This window comes from Typopeltis vanoorti, chromosome 19, assembly GCF_054136105.1.
Source record: "Typopeltis vanoorti isolate ZY-2024b chromosome 19, IOZ_Tvanoo_1.0, whole genome shotgun sequence".
NCBI lineage: Eukaryota > Metazoa > Arthropoda > Arachnida > Uropygi > Thelyphonidae > Typopeltis > Typopeltis vanoorti.
Genome location: NC_143567.1, coordinates 89,342,275 through 89,367,690, shown reverse-complemented (window position 1 = coordinate 89,367,690; position 25,416 = coordinate 89,342,275). Strand labels below are relative to the sequence as shown.

General features: G+C 36.3%; 1 protein-coding gene across 2 annotated transcripts in view; it reads right to left on the bottom strand.

Moving 5' to 3' along the window:
* Positions 1-25,416, bottom strand: part of LOC150096323 (rap1 GTPase-GDP dissociation stimulator 1-like) — a 266,122-nt gene that overhangs the window by 178,626 nt on the left and 62,080 nt on the right. For both annotated transcript variants that reach the window (XM_090408894.1, XM_090408895.1), the window contains exons 5-6: positions 10,472-10,615; positions 361-486 (exon numbers count right to left, since the gene is read on the bottom strand). In XM_090408894.1, the coding sequence (XP_090265020.1) occupies positions 361-486; positions 10,472-10,615 (270 nt within the window). The remainder of the gene's footprint in view (positions 1-360; positions 487-10,471; positions 10,616-25,416) is intronic.

The following is a 25,416-nucleotide window of genomic DNA, read 5'->3' as shown; positions in this document are numbered from 1 at the left end:
AACAACAACAACCCAATTTATTTAGCTTTGCTTAGACAATGGCAACAAAGCTTAAAGTTTGACTTCGGTAAGATCTCTTTTTAAAGAGAGTTTTATACCTTTTATTCAATTTGATTATATGTCATGATTTTGTGTATATACAAAATTTCAAAACCACTCATTAAAATCATTGTAAAACCTATAAGAAAGCTCTTGCTATTGGTTGCTCTGAAATGAACAACATAATGGTTATATAGATTAAATCAGTGGACAATTCAAATGCTTAAAATGAGATTCATCTAAATAGAAAATTAATTTTTCAATTAGCAAACTAAAAACAAAATAAGGTAGAAAAGTTTGTTTTTTCACAAATTTACTTACCAAAATCAGCCAAATAGCTTAAAACATATATGCAATGTGTGGCAATGTCTTCATCAGAGTGAAATCTCTCCAAATATTGTAATAATACCTCCACAATTCCAGCTTGTAGAGCGTGTTCTTGAACCTCTTTTAGACAAAGTTTCAATAAATAGCATCATAACCAGAACATACAAAAAGTTTAATAATACATTATATATAAATGAAGCAAATATCTATTATCAATAATATAGCCATTCTTTTGCTTATGTTAACACATGTAACATACTATTAACACAAGATATAACCCAAATCAGCTAATGTAAGCTATTACCATTTGATCTCATTGTTTATGGAATAATTTAACCTGAGAAAATAGACATTTTAACCCAAGAAAACTCAACATCATTTCTATCAGTTTTTTAGCTGAAACTCCAGTATTTAAATGATATCTAGTTATTGTCATAAGCTGTTGTTTTTGTTTGTTTTCTAATTGCTTACAAGGGTTTATGAAACCATCACAGATGTCAAACTGAGGAGTGTTTACTCAGTGTAAGTTCAGATTTTAACATTTTACCCTTCGCTTGGGACTATCAGTGCTATTAGTGATTAATATCACTATGAAAGTTGATAAACATGTTACTATTTTGCCCAGATGGCTGAACTAAACAAGTCTTACATTACACACAGACCCACAAACATTATCATCAATATAATAATAACACACTGGTTTCCATAAATTAAGGAACAAAGAGAAAAATTAAAATAACAAAACACATATCATATCACATTATGTAAAGAATGACACAAATGAGTGGTAACTCAGTGATATATGCAAATGATCCATGGCATAAAAGTAGGCATTTTGGAGTGGTTTTCCATTTCATGTCTGGAGTGAGAACAAGACATTTCGTGACAGCAAAATTCTTGAATATAGCTGCAAGACATAATTTAACTGATGAATTCAGATGGCGAGCCATTGTAAGACTAGAGTTCAGCCAAAGTCAGGCAGAGGTAGCCAGATGGTTGCATAAGTCTTTCCATGGTTCACAGACTGTGGAACCAATTAGAACAGTTATTTATTATTATTATATCACACCTCCAGGGAGTCCAAAGACTCATCGAGGGATGGCATCAACTCTACAACTCTTCGTCTCACCACTCCACCAACCTTTATCATTTAACACCCTCTACTGCCGACTACCACCACTAGTACTTTCACAGACATCCATGCCCACAGCGGGATTCGAACCCGCAGCCTTTTGGCTGGAGAGCGGGTACGCAAACCACTCGGCCAACAAGTTAAAAACATCATCCCAGAGATGAAGTGAAGGAAAGCTACTGGCCACAGCTGCAGCAGGCCAATTTCTCCAATTATCTGATCATCGAAACAGGAGAGCTATCCCAAATCAGCTACAATCTGATCTCACACCGGTTACGGGAACATTGGTATATGCTTCCACTGTGCACAGAAGGCTTCACAAAGGTGGTCTGTATGCTAGACGACTGGTAGTCTGTGTGCCCTTATCCCCACATCATGGGAGAAAACATTTGAAATGAGCCAGGCTCCACATCAACTGGACTCAAGACCAATTGGGATCAGTATTTTTTACAGGCAGTTCTTGATTTGCTCTACAAAGTGGTACCAGGCATGTTCTGATCTGGAGAGAATCAGGAACACATTATCATCCCTCTAATATCCATGTAAGGGTCACTTATAGTAAAGGGAAGATGACAGTTTGGGGAGGCATCGACCTGTATGTTCTTCATAGTGGAAACATGAATGCTGTGGCTTATAGACAAGAGCTCCTGGACCCCATATGTTCTGTATGTGGGTGCAATAGGTGAGACATTTATCTTACAATATGCTAAAGCTCATCCTCATCGAGTGAAGCTTGTGGACCAATATCTTCTTGAAGATATTGGTCCACAAGCTTCACTCGATGAGGATGAGCTTTAGCATATTGTAAGATAAATGTCTCACCTATTGCACCCACATACAGAACATATGGGGTCCAGGAACTCGTCTATAAATTGCAGCATTCATGTTTCCACTATGTATGCCTGTATGTTCTTCATACATGCATAGAATAGCAACAAGGAGGGTGAGAGGTTCTTTGAAGGAGCTCTCCTAAGAGCTTTGAAGGAGCAATGGTTGCTATTACCAACTGAGCTCCTGGACACCATTATAAACAGCACCAAACATAGCTGTGTGCACTGTATCACTGTGAGGGGGGGGGGTGACCACATTCCTCATTGAAGCACTCTGAAATCTCATTTGGACCTATTGTTTTTGACCACTGTCTTCATGTATCCATTTGTCACTGAATTAACCATTTCTTTACAATTACAGTGAGTGTTTCTATCAAATCTTATATCGTGTTGCTTTTCATCGAATTGCATAAAAATTTATCACACAGATTTTGAGTTATCATGAATTTTCTCTTTATTCCTTAATTTATGGAAAGCAGTGTCATAATAATAATAGTCTCATAGTTGGTAGATATGGACGATGCCATTTGTTTGGAAAGACCTGGTTTTGATCCCTTCTAGGATAAGAAGAACCTTTAGTAGGGCTTTTCAAGTGAAGGTGAGTTAGCTCTGGACTCGAGACCAATTGGGATCAGTATATGGAAGTGGTAAGGTTGGTTCCTCCTGGAAACTCAGATTTTCCATTCCACAAAATAGGCAAAACAGCTATTTACAATCGACAGACAATGAAGATAGGATTAAGCACTCTATGATAAGCTGTGATCATGTTTTTAAGAAACCAAGTTATCTGTCTGTGACAGCATGAAAGGAAAATTTACAATCTACAAACAATGAAGATAGGATTAAGCACTCTATGATAAGCTGTGGGGGTGCTTAAGGGTCAAAGCTGTATAACTGAGAGGAGAAACATAGCCTTTAAAGGAATGCGGAGAACCGACCAGGGCTTCTGTCCTAATGTCAAATCCTCACCTTCTCGTGGTGCACCCTGTTGGGTATCTACTTTGATACTGAACGGACGAGGATGGGCTGGCAATTTGAGATTTAGCCGACCAAATTGTATTCTTATTGGTTAAACAAAAATATAGAATGATGGTACAACATGACAAAATTTCATACCGGCTGGGGCATTGCCCGGTTAAACAAGGCCCCCATTGTTTTCGCCAGGGAACCAGGGCGAACAGCGAAAAGTCAGCTACTGGAAGAAATCGGAAAATAAACCCCAACTCAACATCACCAGAGTTAAAGATCGGTACTATCAACGTAAGAAGCCTGAATGGCAAAGACATGGAGATAGCTGAGGAATTAGATAAGTACCAGATCAACATATTAGGGATGACTGAAACAAAAAAGACCAAAACTGGTGAGATCTTTCTGAGCAATAAATACAAAATGTTATATTCAGGCAATGACAATCAAGGAAAAGAAGGAGTAGCCATAGTATTCAACACAAAATATGAGGCTAATCTTCTTGAATGGCAGTCAGTCTCAAGTAGAGTAATGTGGGCAAATATGAGAATGGAGAACAGGACAATGAGACTTATTTGTGCCTATGGTCCCACAGAAGGTTCTACTAAGGTAGAAGTGGAGGAATTTTTTGAGGCTTTAGAAAAAGCAACTGACACAATGAAAAATGAAAAGGAAAAGTTGGTCCTTGTTGGGAATCTAAATAGCAGAGTAGGAAATGATTGTCAGACATACAAAAATATTTTGGGAAAATTTGGAGAAAAGAGCAAAGCTAATAATAATGGCAAATATCTGTTGGATTTCTTCTCAGGACATGGACTGGTTATTACTAACACCACGTTCCAACATAAAAATGTGCACTAATTCACATGGAGAGAAGAGGCAAGGAATAAGAAAGGTCTCATTGACTATGTTATTGTTGATAGTGATGTTTTCTCCCTGGTGCAGGATACCAGAGTGTACAGAGTATTTGAAATTGAAAGTGATCACTATTTAGCCTTGAGCAGGATAAAATTGAATTTCATATTGAAAAGAATAATATGTAAGAAAGTTTTAAAGCGAATAAAAGTTGAGCAGCTCTCAGATGTGAACTGTAGGCTAAAATACACAAAGATTATCGAAGAAAAAATGAAAGAGTTTGAGAACAGGAATCAAACCTTGGAGATTCAGTGGCAAACTCTGAAGAAAACATTGATTGATTCTGCCAGAGAGGCATGTGGTGAGGTTATCTGTAAGGATAAAAAAATCAGAACTCCCTGGTGGACACAGGAAGTTAAAGAGGCAGTGAAGGAAAAGAAGAAAGCATACTAAAAGTTCCTGTCAAATAAGTCAGCTTATGCTCTTAGAGAATATAGAGACAAATGCAAGAATGCTAAACACTGTGTAAAACTAGCTAAACAAAAGTCATGGGAGGACTTTGGCAAGAATATAGAAAATAAATATCAAGAAGGTGGCAAAATATTCTGGAGGTTGTTGAAGAAGCTTGAAGAGTGCTGTAAAAGGAATTAGAGATGATAAAGGTGACATGAAAACGGGAGAAAAAGATATCCTTGAAGTATGGAGTAATTACTTTGAAAAACTGCTATATGAAACAAGCAGTGATGACAGCACAGTGGTAAAAAACACTGACCAGTCATGCAGTCAGGAATACATATCCGTACTAGATGTAGAAAAAGCCATCAAAGGCTTGAAATGTGGAAAGGCAGCAGGAGTAGATGATATTCGACCAGAAATGCTGAAGTATGGTGGTATAAGAGTCTTACAGTGGCTACACTGCATAGTTCAGAAAGCCTAGACAGAGAGACGAATTCCCGATGACTGGAGTAGAGCTCTCATAGTACCCATATATAAAAAGGGAAATAAAACTGCATGTCAGAATTACAGAGGTATTTCCCTACTGAGTGTTCCTGGCAAGATCTATGCAAGTATACTTGAGAAACGGTTGAGAAGAATTGTGGAAGAAAAGCTTGGTGAAGAACAAGCTGGATTCAGGCCAAATGGAGGCTGTCATGATCAGATCTTCACTTTATGACAAATAATTGAGAAATCATGGGAATAATATGACAGAGATCTGTATTTAAGTTATGTCAATCTGGAAAAGGCATACGACAAGGTGCCAAGAGAGAAGCTATTCAATATGCTGCAGTTATACAGTGTCAATGGGGCATTATATCAAGCAATACTTAGTCTTTATTTGAGTTGTAAGTCAGCAGTTAGAATTGAAGGAAGTACAGGAAGATGGTTTAATGTTAAATCTGGTGTGAGACAAGGATGTACATTATCCCCTCTGTTATTCATTATCTATATAGATCACATTATGAAGGAGAGTGGTATTAAACCTGATATCAAAATTGGAGATGTTAATGTCAGCTCTTTGCTTTATGCGGATGATGTTATACTTCTAAATAAATCTGCTACAAGTCTGCAAGATTCTCTGACTAAATTGAATAGCTGTTGTAATAGATATTGTATGAATGTCAGCAATAAAAAGACAAAGACAATGAAAATAGGCAGAATCATTGAAAATGTCAACTGTGTTGTGAATGGAGAACCTGTGGAACAAGTAAAACATTTCAGCTATTTAGGCACGATTTTTAGTGAAGATGGTAAATTAAATATAGAAATAGACAACAGAATCAGCAAAGCTGGTATGGTGGGAAGTCAATTGAATAAATTCATATGGAATAAGAGAGAAATTAGTCGGAACACTAAATTAGCTGTGTACAAGACAGTGTTCAAACCAGTTTTAACTTATGGATTTGAGAGCTGGGTCAGAAGTAAAAGACTTGATCTAAGACTAGAGACCGCAGATATGAGAGTCCTGAGAAAGATTATAGGCGTGAACAGATGGCATCAATGGCAATATCATATTAAAAACGAGGATATTAGGAAAGAACTTGACATTGTCAGCATCCAGGAATGCGTCAGCAGAGCTAATCTCAGGTGGTATGGTCACTTAAACAGAATGGGCGAGCAAAGATTAGCAAAACAAGTGTTCTCTGCCAGGTTGGCAGCAAAACGACCCAGAGGAAGACCAAGACATAGGTGGTACTATCATATCCTGTACACCCCTTGAGGGTACATGGCAGGAATTTGATGATGATGATGATAAGCTGTGATCATGTTTTTAAGAAACCAAGTTATCTGTCTGTGACAGCATGAAAGGAAAAATAGGATAAAATAATAATCATCATCATAATGCTAATTACGGGTATACATCATATTGGTCTGTTCCGGTCTCATTATTCATCCAATATCCTTTTTTGAGGTCTACCCAGCCTTCTCTTTACAACTGGCTTATATTTCAGTAGTTGTTTAGGATATCGGATGTTGGCCATTCAGTTTACATGTTCTATCGATTTTTGTTTATAATTATTTAGTTTTTCTTATTTTTTGTTTTGTTGTTAGTTCTTTTAAAATGGAATAATAATGATTATTAAGAATTTTGATTTAATAACATGTATAATAAATGGTGGGATTAAAAAAAATTTATGAATTAAAACTTTTCAGTTATAACTTTGACAGGCATTTACCACTAACCTTATGTTATTGACACATCAATCCAGGCTGAATCTATAATCTATAGCTTGAAATTCCAAATTCCATAAAAAATGCTATACATAGAATTTAATAATTATTTACTTAAATTTAAGAAAGAGCAAGTGCTTATGGCCCCACAGAAGGTTTTACTAAGGTAAAAGTGGAGGAATTTTTTGATGCTTTAGAAAAAGCAACTGACACAATGAAAAAGGAAAAGTTGGTCCTTGTTGGAATCTGAATAGCAGAGTAGGAAATGATTGTCAGACATACAAAAACATTTTGGGAAAATTTGGAGAAAAGAGCAAAGCTAATAATAATGGCAAATACCTGTTGGATTTCTGCTCAGGACATGGACTGGTTATTACTAACACCATGTTCCAACATAAAAATGTGCACAAATTCACATGGAGCGAAGAGACAAGGAATAAGAAAAGTCTCATTGACTATGTTATTGTTGATAGTGATGTTTTCTCCCTGGTGCAGGACACCAGATTGTACAGAGGATTTGCAATTGGAAGTGATCACTATTTAGTCTTGAGCAGGTTAAAATTGAATTTCATATTGAAAAGAATACCATGTAAGAAAGTTTCAAAGCGAATAAAAGTTGAGCAACTCTCAGATGTGAACTGTAGATTAAAATACAAAAAGATTATTGAAGAAAAAATGAAAGTATTCGAGAACAGGAACCAAACCTTGGTTCTTCAGTGGCAAGCCTTGAAGAAAACCTTGATTGATTCAGCCAGAGAGGCATTCGGTGAGGTTGTCTGCAAGGATAAAAAAATCAGAACTCCATGGTGGATACAGGAAGTTAAAGATGCAGTGAAGGAAAAGAAGAAATCATATCAAAAGTTTCTGGCAAATAAGTCAGCTTTTGCTCTTAGAGAATACAGAGACAAATGTAAGAAAGCAAAACACTGTGTAAAACTAGCTAAACAAAAGTCATTGGAGGACTTTGGCAAGAACATAGAAAATAAATATCACAAAGGTGGTAAGATATTCTGGAGGTTGTTGAAGAAGCTAAGAAATGGAGGAAAGAGTGCTGTAAAAGGAATTAGAGATGATAAAGGTGACATGAAAAGAGGAGAAAAAGATATACTTGAAGTATGGAGTAATTACTTGTGGAAGAAACACTTGGTGAAGAACAAGTAGGATTCGGGCCAAATAGGGGCTGTCAGTCAGTTCTTCACTTTATGATAAATAGTTGAGAAGTCATGGGAATATAACAAAGATCTGTATTTAAGTTTTGTCGATCTGGAAAAGGCATATGACAAGGTGCCAAGAGAGAAGCTATTCAATACGCTACAGTTATATGGTGTCAATGGAAAATTATATCAAGCAATGCTTAGTCTGTACTTGAGTAGTAAGTCAGCAGTTAGAATTGAAGGATGTACAGGATGATGGTTTAATGTTAAATCTGGTGTGAGACAGGGATGTACATTATCCCCTCTGTTATTCATTATCTATATGGATCACATTATGAAGGAAAGTGGTATTAAACAATGATATCAGAATTGGAGATGTTAATGTCAGCTCTTTGCTTTATGCAGACGATGTTATACTTCTGAATAAATCAGCTACAAGTTTGCAAGATTCCCTGACTAAATTGAATAACTGTTGTAATAGATATGGTATGAAGGTCAGCATTAAAAAGACAAAGACAATGAAAATAGGTAGAATTATTGAAAATGTCAACTGTGTTGTGAATGGAGAACCTGTGGAACAAGTAAAACATTTCAGCTACTTAGGCACGATTTTTACTGAAGATGGTAAATTAAATATGGAAATAGACAACAGAATCAACAAAGCTGGTATGGTAGGAAGCCAATTGAATAAATTCATATGGAATAAGAGAGAAATTAGTCGGAACACTAAATTAGCTACAAGACAGTGTTTAAACCAGTTTTAACTTATGGATCTGAGAGCTAGGTCAGAAGTAAAACACTTGACCAAAGACTAGAGACTGCAGATATGAGAGTCCTGAGAAAGATTAGAGGCGTGAACAGATGGCATCAATGGCAATATCATATTAAAAATGAGGATATTAGGAAAGAACTTGACATTGTTGGCATCCAGGAATGCATTAGCAGAGCTAATCTCAGGTGGTGTGATCACTTAAACAGAATGGGCGAGGAAAGATTAGCAAAACAAGTGTTCTCTGCCAGGTTGGCAGGAAAATGACCCAGAGGAAGCCAAGATATAGGTGGATTGATACAGTTCAATGTGCCTTAGATGATAGATATATATAAGATCTGATGATAATAGTGGAGTCTTGAACAAGTAATAGACTGATTTGGAGGAAAATTGTAGATAGTAATGATGCAAATTTTTCATGTAGTATTATCGTATCCTGTACACCCCTTGAGGGTACATGTCAGGAATTTGATGATGACGAGGAAGATGAAATGATGTCTGACCCAATGTAAGAAAAAAAAAAAAAAAGCCTAATCTTAAATCAATTCTGGGCAGTATCTACATATTGATAAATTAGGCTGCAAGACAAGATATTCTATATCTTGTAACAATGAACTGCACGTATGATATCTCATGCCTACGTTGAAGATCTATTACATGGAGGGAATTAAAAAATGCCAATTTTTAATTCAGAAATTTCTTTGCAAATTCTCTGTGTTTTTCTCAATCTGAAGAATTACACAATACAGTTGTATGAAACTATTCATTTATTTTATGAAAATGTTTTTATTTTTGTATGTGGATTTTGGCTATTTGGCTTATTCCATATGAATAAATTCATATGGAATAAGAGAGAAATTAGTCGAAACACTAAATTAGCTGTATACAAGACAGTGTTTAAACCAGTTTTAACTTATGGATCTGAGAGCTAGGTCAGAAGTAAAACACTTGACCAAAGACTAGAGACCACAGATATGAGAGTCCTGAGAAAGATTATAGGCGTGAACAGATGGCATCAATGGCAATATCATATTAAAAACGAGGATATTAGGAAAGAACTTGACATTGTTGGCATCCAGGAATGCATTAGCAGAGCTAATCTCAGGTGGTATGATCACTTAAACAGAATGGGCAAGGGAAGATTAGCAAAACAAGTGTTCTCTGCCAGGTTAGCAGGAAAACGATCCAGAGGAAGACCAAGATGTAGGTGGATTGATATGGTACAAAGTGCCTTAGACGATAGAAATATGAGATCTGATAATGTTGAAGTCTTGACAAGTAACAGACTCATTTGGAGGAAAATTGTAAATAGGAAGTTAATAATGATGTAAATTTTTCATGTAGTACTATCATATCCTGTACACCTCTTGAGGGTACATGGCAGGAATTTGATGATGATGATAAAAAGTAAATTAAATAAAAGGCATGTTTCTTTAAGTTTAATAATGCATTTATACATGGAAAATATATACTTCATCTGGTCTGTTGCCTAACCAATATTAGATACCAGTAGAAATATCAAATAGTTATGCTGGTATTACAACTTTAATTATTTAAGACAGCAAACTCTATGTATATACATGCGTGGATACACGATGGGCTGTAAAACATTGTACTGGGGGGGGGGGGGAAGAAACTGCTCCCAAGTTTTGGGGGACACTAATTTAGATTAATAATGCCATGTCTATATCATTATAAGTAAAAATATCTGGAAAACAAATATATTTACCATATGTTTCAGTTAGATTAAGCAGACAACCAGATGCAACATTTCTTAAGCTTTCTGGAATTTCCTTCATTTTTAACAAACGTTGCAGCAACTGGATTAGTTTAACCACTCCTTGCTGTTCTTTAACAAGTCCCCGAGCTACATCTTTAAAATAAATAAATAAATAAAAGTAACATTATAAAATTAATAACAATGTAATAATAATAATAATAATTATTATTATTGTGGTTCTTTTTCTGTATAATGCTTACCATTTTCTGAACTCAGTCTGTCTTCTATGTATAAACACATAAAATACAGTATTTAAAAACAATTTTTTTGGACAATTATATGAACCATATAGAAACAATCACACTATTATCCAGTCCAAAAGTACAGTCTCCTCAAAACATTATACACAGAGCTAGACCTATTTGTTCTAATGATATACCTTTTTCTACAGAATTCAATTATCTTTGATGCATCTTTTTTTTAGCCAATGGCTGCACCTACAAAATAGTACATGCCTTCCCTCACCTGACACACAAGATCACTAACTACTTTTAATGCATCCACTATCAACTTTCATTCATTCTCCTTAAAGATAAACTTCATTAATAAATCTCAACACATCTGATATACTGTAGATTTATCATATTAATAAACAAAACCTCTACTTGTTTTTGCTGTCACCAATTTATGCATGGAAAAATTCAGAGAAGTTGTGTCATGGGTGTTGTTATCATCTGGGAATATAGAGAAAAATATCTAGGAGTTATCTGTTAGTTTCTTTACCAACAATTATTATTATTAATTTATTTAACATTTTGCTAAGAAGAATACATGCATATGCCGCCACACACACACTAAAAAAAAGGATATATTAGACAATAAAATGCATAAAAGATGTATAAAAGAACACAACAGTGAAGTTACACTGTAGTCATATATAGATATAAAAATATACATTACATTTAAGCATAAAATTAAAATTGAATGTCCAAGTTCGACAGTCAATCAACAGCATCTGTAGAAACTTATAAAGTCAGTTACAAGTCCCATGTAGGCTATGTGAGGACAGTCAAACATGATATGTTGTATAGTTTGGTTATCCTCACCACAGTCACAAGATGAGTTTGGTCTTATTCCCCAAGTAAACAAGGAAGCTCTGCACTTACCATGATTGGTGTGAACCCTATTTAGGGAGGTCCATATTTTTCGAGGTAGGTCAAATGCTGATGGAGGGCTGTTTGGGTTAAAGACAGTCTGCCAGATTACTGGGGCTTGGGTAGTCCATTCCATTTGCCATGCTATTGTTGCATCATAACCCTCAGTGATGGATTCTGGCAAATTTTATTATATTCGTGAATCAGGTCATCTTGGCATCGTAGTTATGGTGGTTGTATGTGGCTCAAGCCAATACGATGGCATAGTCTTTATTGTTCCAGAAATGAGACACATGTCTGATTCAGGACAGTATGAATTAATTTAACGTGTGCACTGTTCAGCCAAACAGCTGAGAAGTATTTAGCACTCAATGGTGCCAGAGCAGATGTCCTTAATGTGGGAGCACAAGCCCCCCCCACCCCAGGTTATTCCAGCAAGTTTTGCAGTATGTTATTTCTAGTCCTGAGTTTGGCAGCAATATTGAAAAGATGTCTATTAAAGGAGAGAGTTCTGTCTAAGGTCATGCCCAGATGCTTTGGATTAAAATTGTGCGTAGTATGTTCCCATTTAGTGGCACTCTTAAGATGTCAGGTGCCATGCTATTGTTCAAATGGAAACAGCATGTTTCAGTCTTGGTAGTGCTTGGAATAAGATGTCACTTCTCAAAGAAGTGGTTTAGCTCCTCTAGGTCACTAGTTAGTATGTGCTCTATAGTACAGAAGTTCTGGTGTTGGAATGTGATGCATAGATCATCAGCATATGCAAATTTTCTAGACATTGTCTTTGGAAGGTCAGAAAGATACAAACTGAATAGAAGAGGGGCCAGAACTGACCCTTGTGGGAGTCCATTGTTAAATGTTCTTGGCTTGCTCACATCATCATCTATAACACCTGTATTGTTCTATTAGACAGAATAGCATTGATCAGATGGGTAATTTTTTTACATTTCAGTATTTTAAGGAGCTTATAGATCATGCTGTTCCTCCATATGGTGTCATATGCAGCCTTCAAGTCTATAAAGACTGTCAGTTTTAAGGCATTTTTCAAAACCAGATTCTATATGAGTTGTTAGGGGCAAAACTTGATCTTCACAGTTGCACCCAGGCCTGAAACCAGCCTGTTCATGAGGGAGAGTGTCAATAATAATAGCACTAATTCTATTGTAAATAAGTCTTTCTAATAGCTTAAGACAGACACTGAGCATATAGGTCTATAGTTTTCAGGTTTATCACCATGCTTTCCAGGTTTCAGGATAACTATTATCTTTGATTTTTTAAATTCTGCTGGTAATATGCCACTCTGTAGAACACTAGAAAAGAATTTTGTCAGCCATACCACTGTATTTGATCATTAAAAAATTTAGGATGAATATTATCAAATCCAGGTGCTTTGCCAGTTTTCACTCCCTGGAGTGCATCAAGAAGTTCTTTGGTGAATGGATTCAACAGATTGTTGCTTCAGAACAACCTTCTTTAAGTCTGGTCAATTCCTTCCTAATTATTTTAGTGTGGGTTTTTTCTGACTTAGCTCTGGATAGATTCAATATCTGATTGGCAATACAGTTGGCAAAAACAGCAGCTTTTGAATAGGGACGATGGGAATTACCACCCAAATTTTTAAGGAGGCTCCATGCCTTCCTGTTTGAATGTTTAAAGTTCAGCCTTTGGATGGTGTCAATCCATTTCTTCTTTCTAGTTTTATTTAAGCTGTCAATAAGATTATCTACAACATCTATATGTCCGCTATTCAGAAAGTCATTATAAAGTGCTTCGGTGGTTTCGCTCCAGCCAGGTATGAATCGTTTTCTAGCACCTCTAGGGATGTGTTTTTGGCTGCAGAAATTATTATTTTCACAAATCCCCAGTAGTTACAAGGTTGTGGTGGAATCCAGTGCACATTTTTATCTAGATCTGATGAGAAGCTGTTCCAGTTTGCCTTGGCAACTGTGGCAGTGATGTAGTTTCAGTAATTGGGATTTGAGGGCCCACCTCAATAAGGACAGAGCGGTGTTGACTGTGTGGGAATCTTCCTAAAGCACAATGGGTGGTTGGCACTGGGATGTCCCTTGATTGGTTGTAACAAAACATAAGTCAGAATTGGTGCCACTATTCCATCAAGCTGAGTTAAAAGTGCAATTATCCCTGGGATCGAAAATCAGCTGTATGTTGTTTGCCTCTGCCCACTCGGCTATCTTGGCATCATTTGCATCAGTTTCGCTATAACCCCATTGGGTATGATGACTGTTAAAGTCTCCAATATAAACAGTAGTCATTCTAAAATTAAGTTAACTCTGGATACTAAGAAATAATAAACTTCCATATTTAGATATCCTAAAGAAAAAAAGCAGAAGAGAAGGAATATTACTAGAAGTCCAGAAGCTACAGGAAGTCAGCATATAGGGAAAGATATCCACACTAACTCCTTTTTTTATCCTCAACAAAAATTAGGAATCATCACAACTTTAAAGAACTATGATACAAAAATAATTAAAGATGAAAAAAAAAAAAAAAAAAAAAAGATTAGCTTGATCTTCAGTTCCTTCGAAACAGCTACTCACAAAAATTACTAAATAAATTACTTCTATAGAAACGTACTCATACAATTGAAAAAACAGATTATAAAAGCATCATTTCCTTACTCTTACCTTATGTTTTTCCAAGATACATACTGCATTTTTTTAAGACAAGTCAATATCAGATCTGCTTTTACATCTATTCACACCCTACAAAATTTCCTATATTTGCCAAAATTCAGTCTTGTTTTGAAAAACATCATGGAGTATACAAGATTCCAAATACTTGTGGCATAGCTTACTTGGGAAAAGTTTTGAGATATATAAAAAAGAACACCAGGGCAACATTGAATATAACAGGAAAGAAAGCAGTGGTCTCAGTGCACACATTTTCTCAGAATATCATGAAATAATAGAAATGCCATAAAAAACCTCAATGTTTTTTTTTTTTTGCAAGGAGAGAATTCCTTGATGTTTAAGAAATCTTCAGAGGTGACAGAATTATATGGTACCTTAAACATTATTATTAATGTTATATGTTTCAAAGCAACTGTTGTTAGGAGCATTCAGATTTTTTTTTAACATTATCTAATCCATCTATTTTCCCAGCAAAGCTATTTGTAAACAGCAAAATTATCTTACTATAATAAACCTACAAGTGAAATTCGACAATGACATTTCGCTGGAAGGTTTGTGTAAAGAAGGTTCCTGGTTCAGATCAATTTTTTTGACTAAATTGTAAATAAGTGTGCATTTATGTGTAAGAGTTGCAGTAGAAGTAGTGTGATTGCAGTGTTTGTAGTGTGTGTGTGTGCTTGTTTGTTTAAATGTACTTACAAAATCGTTAGAGTGGAGGATAGTAATCGGTGAAGGAAAGATGGTGGAAGTTTTGTCTCTACAAGAGTTTAATTTTGATTTCAGCCATTTCATGAAATGTGAGGTGTGCTATATGTATTTGTTGAATCATGTTGATAAATTATCGATACTTAAAGTTGACGGAAGGAAGGTATGTGTGTGTGTGTGTGAAATGCGACCTAAATGTGGCTTGATGGCAGTAACATATCATTAACAGAAGATGTTAGGAGAAGGATAAGTGCTTGTCTTATAGCAAACAGAGACACTGTAAAAGGCCAGTGAAATACTGGTAAAAAAGCTTTAAAAAAAAGCAAATAAGCAATCTGCTGAACGAAACAATTGATGGTAGTAAGAATGACGAAAGCAATACGAATTTAGCAGAAGTTGAAAAAAGGAGTGCAATTAATGGTAAGGTAGCAAGCAGCATTGACAGCAAACAAGCAGGTATGACTGCAATAAAACAGACTGAATGATAGCAAAAAAATGATGTAAGATTTGAAAACTGAGTTGATGATGGCAAGAGACAAAACAGATATGGAGTGAAATGAAGAGAATTTTACACATGTATAAAAGAATGAAGAAGATGAAAATGAATGATGTCGGTATGAAAGAGGTAGCAAGATCCGCAAGTGGCATTGTGCAGGGATTCAATTATTAGAGGCGTGGGTAAATGGGAAGATGTACAAGGTGTGATTTCCTGGAGCAAAATTAATAGGTGATTGAGGCATTGGATATGAAGAGTAAATGAGCAAAATAGTTGTTAGTGGTAATAGCAAAAATGACTTGACTGGAAACAAGGGTAAATGCAAGATTGGATATTTAGGAGGTTGTTGAGAAGGATAAAAGTAAAAAGTTAATAGTGTGATAGGAAAGGTAGTGTGTTACCCAGGTACGAAATTGATGAGATGAGGTGGAGAGCAAAGATTGTGAATGATATGCTAGTGGAAATGCGTGAGAAGAAAGGAGTGCAGTTTGTTAATGTGTGGAATGAATCTGAAGGAAAAATTTAACTGTATAATTTTATCAAGTCTAGACATTATCAGCTTGTTTACAAACGTACCGAGACAAGAAATTTTGAATCTCCTAGAAGACCTCTTCCCTCCGGACATCTTAGATCATTTTAAACATTGTATAAACAATACTTTTTTCACCTATCAAGACAGAATCTGGGAACAAAAAGAAGGACTGGCCATGGGTTCATCATTATCACCGGTATTAGCAAACCTATTTATGGAAAAATTTTAAAACAAGGCTCTAAAGAATTACCATAAAAAACCAAAAATATGGCTACGCTATGTAGACGATATTTTCATCATATGGAATGGAACAACAGATGAACTTATCAATTTTAAAGATTATCTCAACAATTTGCACAACACCATAAAATTCACTTTAGAACAAGAAGAAAATAGAAAACTTCCTTTTCTAGATATTCTATTAGAAGTTAATGAAGAAAATAAACTCTCCTTCCCAGTATATAGGAAGCTGACCAACACAGGATGATTTCTAAATGCAGCCTCACACCACCATCCTTCACAAAAAATAAGCTTAATTAAAACTCTTCGAGACAGAGCATACAATAACTCCAGCACACAAGAAAGATGTAATGAATAACTAAAATACTTAACATAAATCCTCCAACAGAATGGGTATGAAACAAAAACCATCAAGAGAATCCTTAAAATGCCTCCAACTAACAACACAATAAAACAGGATTACAAAAATGCAATCTCGCTTCCTTATATCAAAAATGTTACAGATAAGCTAGCCAAATTAATGAACAAACACAACATAAAAGTAGCCTTCCTTCCTATGGAAAAAATCTCAAGATTCCTACATCCACCAAAACCACCTCATCATCCTCTTAAAAAACCAGGAGTCTTCAAATTCCATTGCTCTTGCTCTTGCGTAGGACAGACAGGAAGATCTGGAGAAATATGCATGGCTGAACACCAAAAAGACGTACAATACAAAAGAGAACAAAAAACTGGCCTTGCTTTCCAATGGAGACGATGTACTCTGGCAAAAAAACGACAATGTCATATATAGAAAACAACTGCTACATATAGAAAACAACTGCTACATAAGAAAATTTAAAGAAGCTGTTAATATGCTGAAAAACCCAACCCAATGCAATAAAAATCAAGGTTTAATTCTCCATCAAGTGTGGTCAGCTCTAATAAAAAATCTACCTCAATCTGAGCTCGGACTATATGAACGAGAACAAGAACACATGACATCGTCCAGTATTGTTCAACGTCAATAACATTTTATATCTGCATTCTGTTATTTGAGTTTATGAATAGCCAGGCTGTTATGATTTGTATTTATTAATTTCTCTTGTTTAAACTTGAAGTTATACTATTTACCCCTGAAGATGTAAATCCTACGATTTACAAAACTTGTCGGGAACTATTATTTCAGTATTTTGTATAACTGAATAATAAAAAATGTGGTATAATCACTGAAATATGTTTTTTGAACCAATTAGCCACAGAAGTCTACGCCTGCAATGGGCCTCCATGGAGTGAAATGACTCATCATGGGAGGTCCTTCCTAGGAAACACAAAGTCTATCATACCAATTCATTGACCGTTCTTCCTAGGAAACACAAAGTCTATCATACCAATTCATTGACCGTTCTTACTCTCACCACTCTATCAGGTAATGCATTCTATGGTTCAACCACCCTCTATGCAAAGAAACCATTCCTCACCCTCTTGCTCACAGCTTCCTTTCATAACTTCCAAGGATGGTCCCTTGTCATCATTCCTTCCCGCTATTCCACCAAGTGAAAGAACTCTCCAGTGTCAACCCTATTACTACCTACCAACAGTTTAAAAGTCACAATGATATCACCTATCCTTCTTCTAAATAGCAAACTCTGCAGTCCACATTCCCTCAGCCAATCCTCATAACTGATATTGTACAGTCCTGAAACCATCTTTGTTATCTGCCTCTATACCCTTTCCACAGTTAATTTATCCCCTTCAAATCTTGGGGACCAAATTTGAGAACAATAGTCCAAGTGTGGTCTGATACAATGGAATGATAACTCTTTTATCTTTGCAGGTCAGTGACTTTCTCAGTATTTCAGCAATCCTCTGGGTTACCTTCACCACCTTTGCAATACGCTCCCTGAATTTCAGTTTTCTATCAATCATCACCCCCAGATCTCTTCTCTCCCCTACTTCCTCAAATTGAGTATGCAGCCTCCCATCGATGGATCCCAAAACTTCAAGACTTTACATTTTGCTGCATTAAACTGACACCCCATTCATTTGCCCATCTGTCTAGTTTATTCATATCCTCTTGCAGGGCTGCCACATCTGCACTATTACTGATAACCTTTCCCAGCTTCACATCATCTGCAAACAACTGATTATCCCCTTGCAATCCATTGACAATATCATTAATATAAAGGTTGAACAATACAGGTCCCAGTACTGAGCCCTGTGGAACTCCACTTGTAACCTTCTGCTTCCTTGATGCCACACCATACACAACTCTCTAATACCTATCACAGCCAATCCTGAATCCAGTTGACTAATCCAACATTTAAACCCATGTACTGCAACTTAAATATCAGCTTATCACGTGACACCCTGTAAATGCCTTTGCAAAATCCAAAAATATGGCAGTATATACCTTTCCCTCATCAAGCTCTTGTCACTTTATTATCAAAGTGCAATCATATTACTAAAGCAAAAGTGCCCCATAACAAATCCATGTTGATTCTCGCAGATAACATTACCCTCGTCTGCCTAACGCTGTATATAGTGCCTCAATAATTTTTCCAAGACTTTAACAACTACTGATGACACACAAACTGGCCTATAATTAGATACTTCCAGTCTGCTACCACCCTTATGCAATGGCATAATGGCGGTACCTTCCTTCCTTCCATTCCTAGAGTAACTTTTCCACAGCTAGACTTTTATTGAAGAGCCAGATCAATGGAGCTCTCAGTTCTTTAGCACATTCTCTCAAGACCCATGGTGAAATACCATCTAGTCCCACAGTTTTACTGACATCCAGAGCATTTAGTATTTGGAACACTCTCTCTTCTCTTGCACCTATAAATCCAGAACCTGCCTTATCCCCTCTAGTATTAAAATCTTCTTCTCCAGGATGAAATACACCAATAAAGTGTTCATTGAACAATTCCACTGTGTCCTCTGCACCAGTCACTCTATTCCCATTTTTATCCCACAATGTCATTCTTCCACAATCATTTCTTCTCCTATTGGCCACATAGCTAAAATATTCCCTGGGATTTTCTTTGGATCTTAGTGCCAATCTCTTCTCACATTCCAGTTTCACCTTCCTCACCATACTAGTCACTCTCCTGGCCTGAGTCTTATATTCTTCATTCATCTGCTCTTCACCCCTCGCCTTATATCTCTTCCATAACCTCTTTTTCACCTGCAGTTCCTGTTTGATATTGTTTGTCATCCACTTTACACCAAATTGTGTCCTCTTCTTCACTGGTGGAATACAGCTTACTATTGCTGCTAACAAATATTCCTTCACCATTTCCCAAGCACTAATGATATCCTGGCCTTCCAATTCCACCCTCCATGGAACTGCTCCAAGTTGATATCTAAGACTATTATAATCACATTTATAATTCCACATATGTTCCCTTTAACTTGATACTCCTGCATGTCTATTCATCTTCAAAGTCAAAACCACATGGTGACTCTCTTTCCAACTGGGGAGAAAGATGTCATCTCTTATCATAAATAGTACTCCACCACCATGTTTTCCCTTCCTATCCTGCCGAAAAATGTGACACCCTGTAAATGCCTCTTTACCCTGCAACTTCCATTCCTGCTTATTATATCATCTTCTGTCAACCACATCTCAGAGATCCCCATAATCTTTGGAAAGGTTGATGGTATCAGCAACCAATTCATCTCCTTTATTCCGGATACTCCTTCTGGATAAGAGTGATGGACTGCTTTCTTTTAGAGTTATACAGTGATCAGCATTCATTTTAAAAATTTATGGAATTTACAACCATGTTAAAAAAAACCTTTTTATTATCCTGACGTTTCGATCTTCATCTGGAGCATACATCAATATACAAGACAAGCTGAGTTACATTATTAACTGTAAGCTAAAGAAACAATGATTTGATCACATATTTGATCATATGAAAAAAAATAAAATAAAAATTTTTTTTTTTTCAATAGAGGTCATGCCAGTAGAATAACATGTGATCAAATCATTGTTACTTTAGCTTACAGTTAATAATGTAACTGTAAGCTAATAATATAATGTAACTCAGCTTGTCTTGTATATTGATGTATGCTCCAGATAATCTTGATGCGAAGATTGAAACGTCGGAATAATAAAAAAGTTTTTTTAGCACGATTGTAAATTCCATAAATTTTTAAAATGAGTGATGGACTGCATTTGAATGTTTTTGGTGTGAGTCATCTGGAGAGACTGCTGCTGGAAGGGAGAGTAACGAGTACAGAGATTGAATCTTAGCAAGAAGGGATGTGAAAGAGCAGGAGAGTAAGTTAGGTGAGAGTGAAGTGGTGCTTATGAATGATACTTTTTTGATACTCCTGCATGTCTATTCATCTTTCATGTCAAAACCGCATGGTTACTCTCTCCAACTGGTGGGAGAGATGTCATCTCAGTTATTAGCAGCTCTTGTGATGCTAATGACCAAATCCAAAACTCTTGTTCCCTCTATTACATGTTGCCTAAGACATTTGTCCCTCAAGAATTCTAGAAATTCCATTCACTTATTACTACATGCATTTTCCTCTTCCCAGCTTATACCGCTGTAGTTAAAATCTCCAATAACCATCATTCTTCTTGCACTTGCCAAGCTCAACTGCCTAAACATCTCCTGCTCTCCACCCTTTGTGCTCCTTGGTTTGTAACAACACCCTACTAAATATCCTATCTTGCCCACCACTACCTCATTCCATATGCTTTCAAACCCATTAGTGTCACTGCCATCCCAGCCAGCATAACATCTTACTGTACCACCAGCTTTTGGTTTAGCCTCCCTACCAGCCTGGTGTTTTGCATTCACCAAAATATGAATGTAAAGTATACGACAAGAGTTGAAGAGAGCTGGATAAGTAGTACAAGTCATCAATTATTTCCATTATTGATGACTTGTATAATATTATAAGATCATCATTCAGACTGAGAACATGTAACCAGATTAACTCATACTAGTGCGCTACTGAAAGTACTCCACCACGTTTTCCTGTCCTATCCTGCCAAAAAAATGCTGTACCACCATCTCTGAGATCCCAATAATCTTTGACCAGGCTGATACTATCAGCACTGCCAATTCATCTCCATTATTTCGGATACTTCTGGCATTCGTATAAAGCATAAAGATGTCACTACTTCTATACCTATCATTATCCCCTCTAGATCCCACTGGATTCAATGTTACCTGATGTCGTCCCCCTTCCCGCAAGCACCCATTTCCACAAGAGGCCACCCCTGCTACCATCCACCCTGGTAATTCTAGTTTCCCTGATTTGACACACCGACTCGTTCTGAAAACAGCAATCTCTCTCCAGATGCCTTTGTCCTTCCTCATTCAAATGCAAACTGTCTCTTGCATACAGTTCCAATCTGTCCTCAAATGCCCTCCAAGCATCCACATATTCCAATCCTCTCTTCTGTCACATTCTGGCTATTATGCTATTCAGTATCACAGCTCTTCTGCTCAGCTCGTCACTATCATACCTGGGCAACACACAATCTTTCCTCTCAGTGTTTTCTTTTGTACAACCTCAAGTAAGAATCTCAGATCTCTTGCCGCCCGATTTACATTGCCTCTCAAGTCATTTGTGCCCACCATCACAACCATTTCATCCATCCTTTCACCCCTCTTAATTCCCATAGCCACACTTTCCATCGTCCCTCCAGGCAAACATTCCTCTGGCATCCTATCTTGCACCCTAAGGATCATCAAATCTCCATACATCACACCTCTTACCACTCTGTTCCTTGATTGCTCACCTGCATCTCTCCTCTAACACTTTCTCGCTGTCCTGGCATCACCTATCCCTGGTTCCAGCACTCCATTGCATTCTTCTAATTTTTTCTCTCTAGCAGTTTCCATTCTCCCTTCTTCTATCATTCCCATAACTCTCTCTCTCTCTCGTTCCCTCTCTTCTATTGCTCCTATTCTCTACTCTTCTATCATTCTTATTTCCTCTCTTTTATTGCTCCTATTCTCTACTCTTTTATCATTCCCATACCTCTCTCCCATTCTCTCTCTCCTACTGTTTCTATTCTCTCTTCTTCTATCATTCCCATACCTCTCTCTCATTCCCTCTCTCCTACAGTTTCTATTCACATATCTCTCTTTCACGCCTACTCTGATTAGCCTTGCATTCATTCTTCCATTTGGCTAATCTCATCTTTCATACTTCTCATCTCGTTCCAGAGACATTCCACTTTCTCTTTCAGCTCATCTATCTCTCTCTCTGCAAGTTAGTCACTCTTACTCGCCATTCATTCTCCCAATCAAGACCATCTCCAAAAACTTCACAGTCATTCCTTCCACACTTATTTTTTTCATTCATATTTCACTCGTCATTCTCTCCTATCACGCTACTCATCTCCCAACATTCATTTCCCATCCCTGACGCAACTAGATCACTTATGGAAATATCTAATTCATTAAATTCCTCCAATTGCCTACATTTTGCGCACCCCCTCTCTCACCTGCCACATATTCACCTCCCAGGAGGCATACATACTGCAAGCACTGCATGCCACAAAATCATTTATTACATTACGCAAAATACCATCCTTAAATGGCGGAGGACTTGGTGACACGCAATTTGTATTATGAGGTACTACTAATACTAAACGCTAAATATATATAAATACTATATTATATATAAACATTAAATATATATATAAATATAAACGCTATATTTAACTATACTAAATACCGCAAACTTATCTTCTCTTCCACTGCAGATGCGTCCAACTCTGACCTCCCCTTCTCGGTAACCCAAAATAACACAATATATAACAACGAAACTAAAAAGCAGCACAACTAACAAACGCTTGTGTTACTGAGAAAAAAATGTAGCAAAATTCATGAAAGACTTCACACCTAACCATTTAAAAAAAACTTTTTTTTTGTCACCGCTCAAATCCACCGGCAAATGCTTCAGCGACTTTAACGCCACCCCATGTAGTAAATTTGATCGACAGTCACTCCAGGAGGTACCAACTATTGGTGGACTATGCATGGCTATCAAAAAAGATGACAATCACGGTTTTTGTTTTAGATACTTCTTTTAGACACACATTTCTCTCTCCTCCAAAACCATCTTTTGTCATTTAAACACTTGAGCATGTGATAAAGAATCATTACCATATGTCCGCTTAATTTTATCAAACGTTTCAATAGCACTGTTCATTCGGTTTAACACAAAATTTAATTGCACAACACTCACTATTCTGGATTTCACTTCTCTATTTTCATGAGGAACACATACTAATAACACAATAACGTGACAGGTGTTTAACCCTACTAACAAGAAACGGGTATTAAAGGAAAGAGCAGGAATCACTCTAACATACTACCTCATCATCGGTTCAACAGTGCTGCCAATTATCAAGATAAAAAAAAATCTTATTACTTTTCTTCTAGACCTTGTATATAGAATGATGTACACTATTAAAACCCTTATTTGGTCCATGAAGAAATCACACGTCCCAAAAGTGGCAATATTATCTTGAAATGTTATGTTAAACACACACACACACACATTTCCTTGTTAACATTCAACTGCCTTAAACAAAATCAACACTCGTTACGATGAGTTAAAGTTCATTTTTTCTTCTCTGGAAAGTTTCTTCACTATCCTTAAGTATAAATTGCTTGTTTCCCTTCTTATTTAAAACACTGTAACCAGGAATGCAAACAAAGCACATACATTTTTAAAGAACTTTAATTACTTCAGAAAGTTTTTTCTTATCATCGTTACCAAATTAGATGTATTTCATTTTTTATTTTTATTTTTTTCATCACCAAAGCCTCTCTCTTCTTCATGGCCCATCTATTTTCTCAATTTAACACAAACATTGTTTGCACAAATAGATCTTTCATTCCCTGCTGTAATTCTATCTCAGAAACATTTCATTTTTGCATAGATATAGTTCTATCCAGAACTGCAAAGCATCGTGGCAGCAAAAATGAAAGCAAAGTCATAGCTTGTTAAGAGATAAAAATACAAAGATAAAAAAAAAAGATAAAAAAGAGATAAAAGTCTCTCAACCACAAAAGTGAATTAGAATTTTAACATTATCAGTTATCTTGTCAATTTCCAAGTTCCTGAAGTCACAAAAACTTGGAGACAAGTAGTTTTTTGCTTTCCTAATATCAATAAATAGCATCAAATAACTGAGATGGAACTCATCATTATCATCATCAAATTCCTGCCATGTACCCTCAAGGGGGTGTACAGGATATGATAGTACTACATGAAAAATTTACATCACTAATAACTTCCTATTTACAATTTTCCCCCAAATCAGTCTGTTACTTGTCAAGACTCCAACATTATCAGATCTCATATTTCTATCGTCTAAGGCACTTCGTACCATATCAATCCAGCTATATCTTGGTCTTCCTCTGGGTCGTTTTGCTGCCAACCTGGCAGAGAACACTTGTTTTGCTAATCTTTCCTCACCCATTTTGTTTAAGTGACCATACCACCTGAGATTAGCTCTGCTAATGCATTCCTGGATGCTGACAATGTCAAGTTCTTTCCTAATATCCTCTTTTTAATAAGATATTGCCATTGATTCCATCTGTTCATGCCTCTAATCTTTCTCAGGACTCTCATATATGCAGTCTCTAGTCTTTGGTCAAGTGTTTTACTTCTGACCCAGCTCTCAGATCCATAAGTTAAAACTGGTTTGAAGACTGTCTTGTATACAGCTAATTTAGTGTTCCGACTAATTTCTCTCTTATTCAATATGAATTTATTCAATTGACTTCCTACCATACCAGCTTTGTTGATTCTGTTGTCTATTTCCATATTTAATTTATCATCTTCACTAAAAATCATGCCTAAGTAGCTGAAATGTTTTACTTGTTCCACAGGTTCTCCATTCACAACAATGGTTGACAATTTCAACAATTCTGCCTGTTTTCATTGTCTTTGTCTTTTTATTGCTGACCTTCATACCGTATCTATTACAACAGTTATTCAATTTAGTCAGGGAATCTTGCAGACTTGTAGCAGATTTATTTAGAAGTATAACATCATCTGCATAAAGCAAAGAGCTGGCATTAACATCTCCAATTTTGATATCATGTTTAATACCGCTTTCCTTCATAATGTGATCCATATAGATAATGAATAACAGAGGGGATAATGTACATCCTTGTCTCACACCAGATTTAACATTAAAC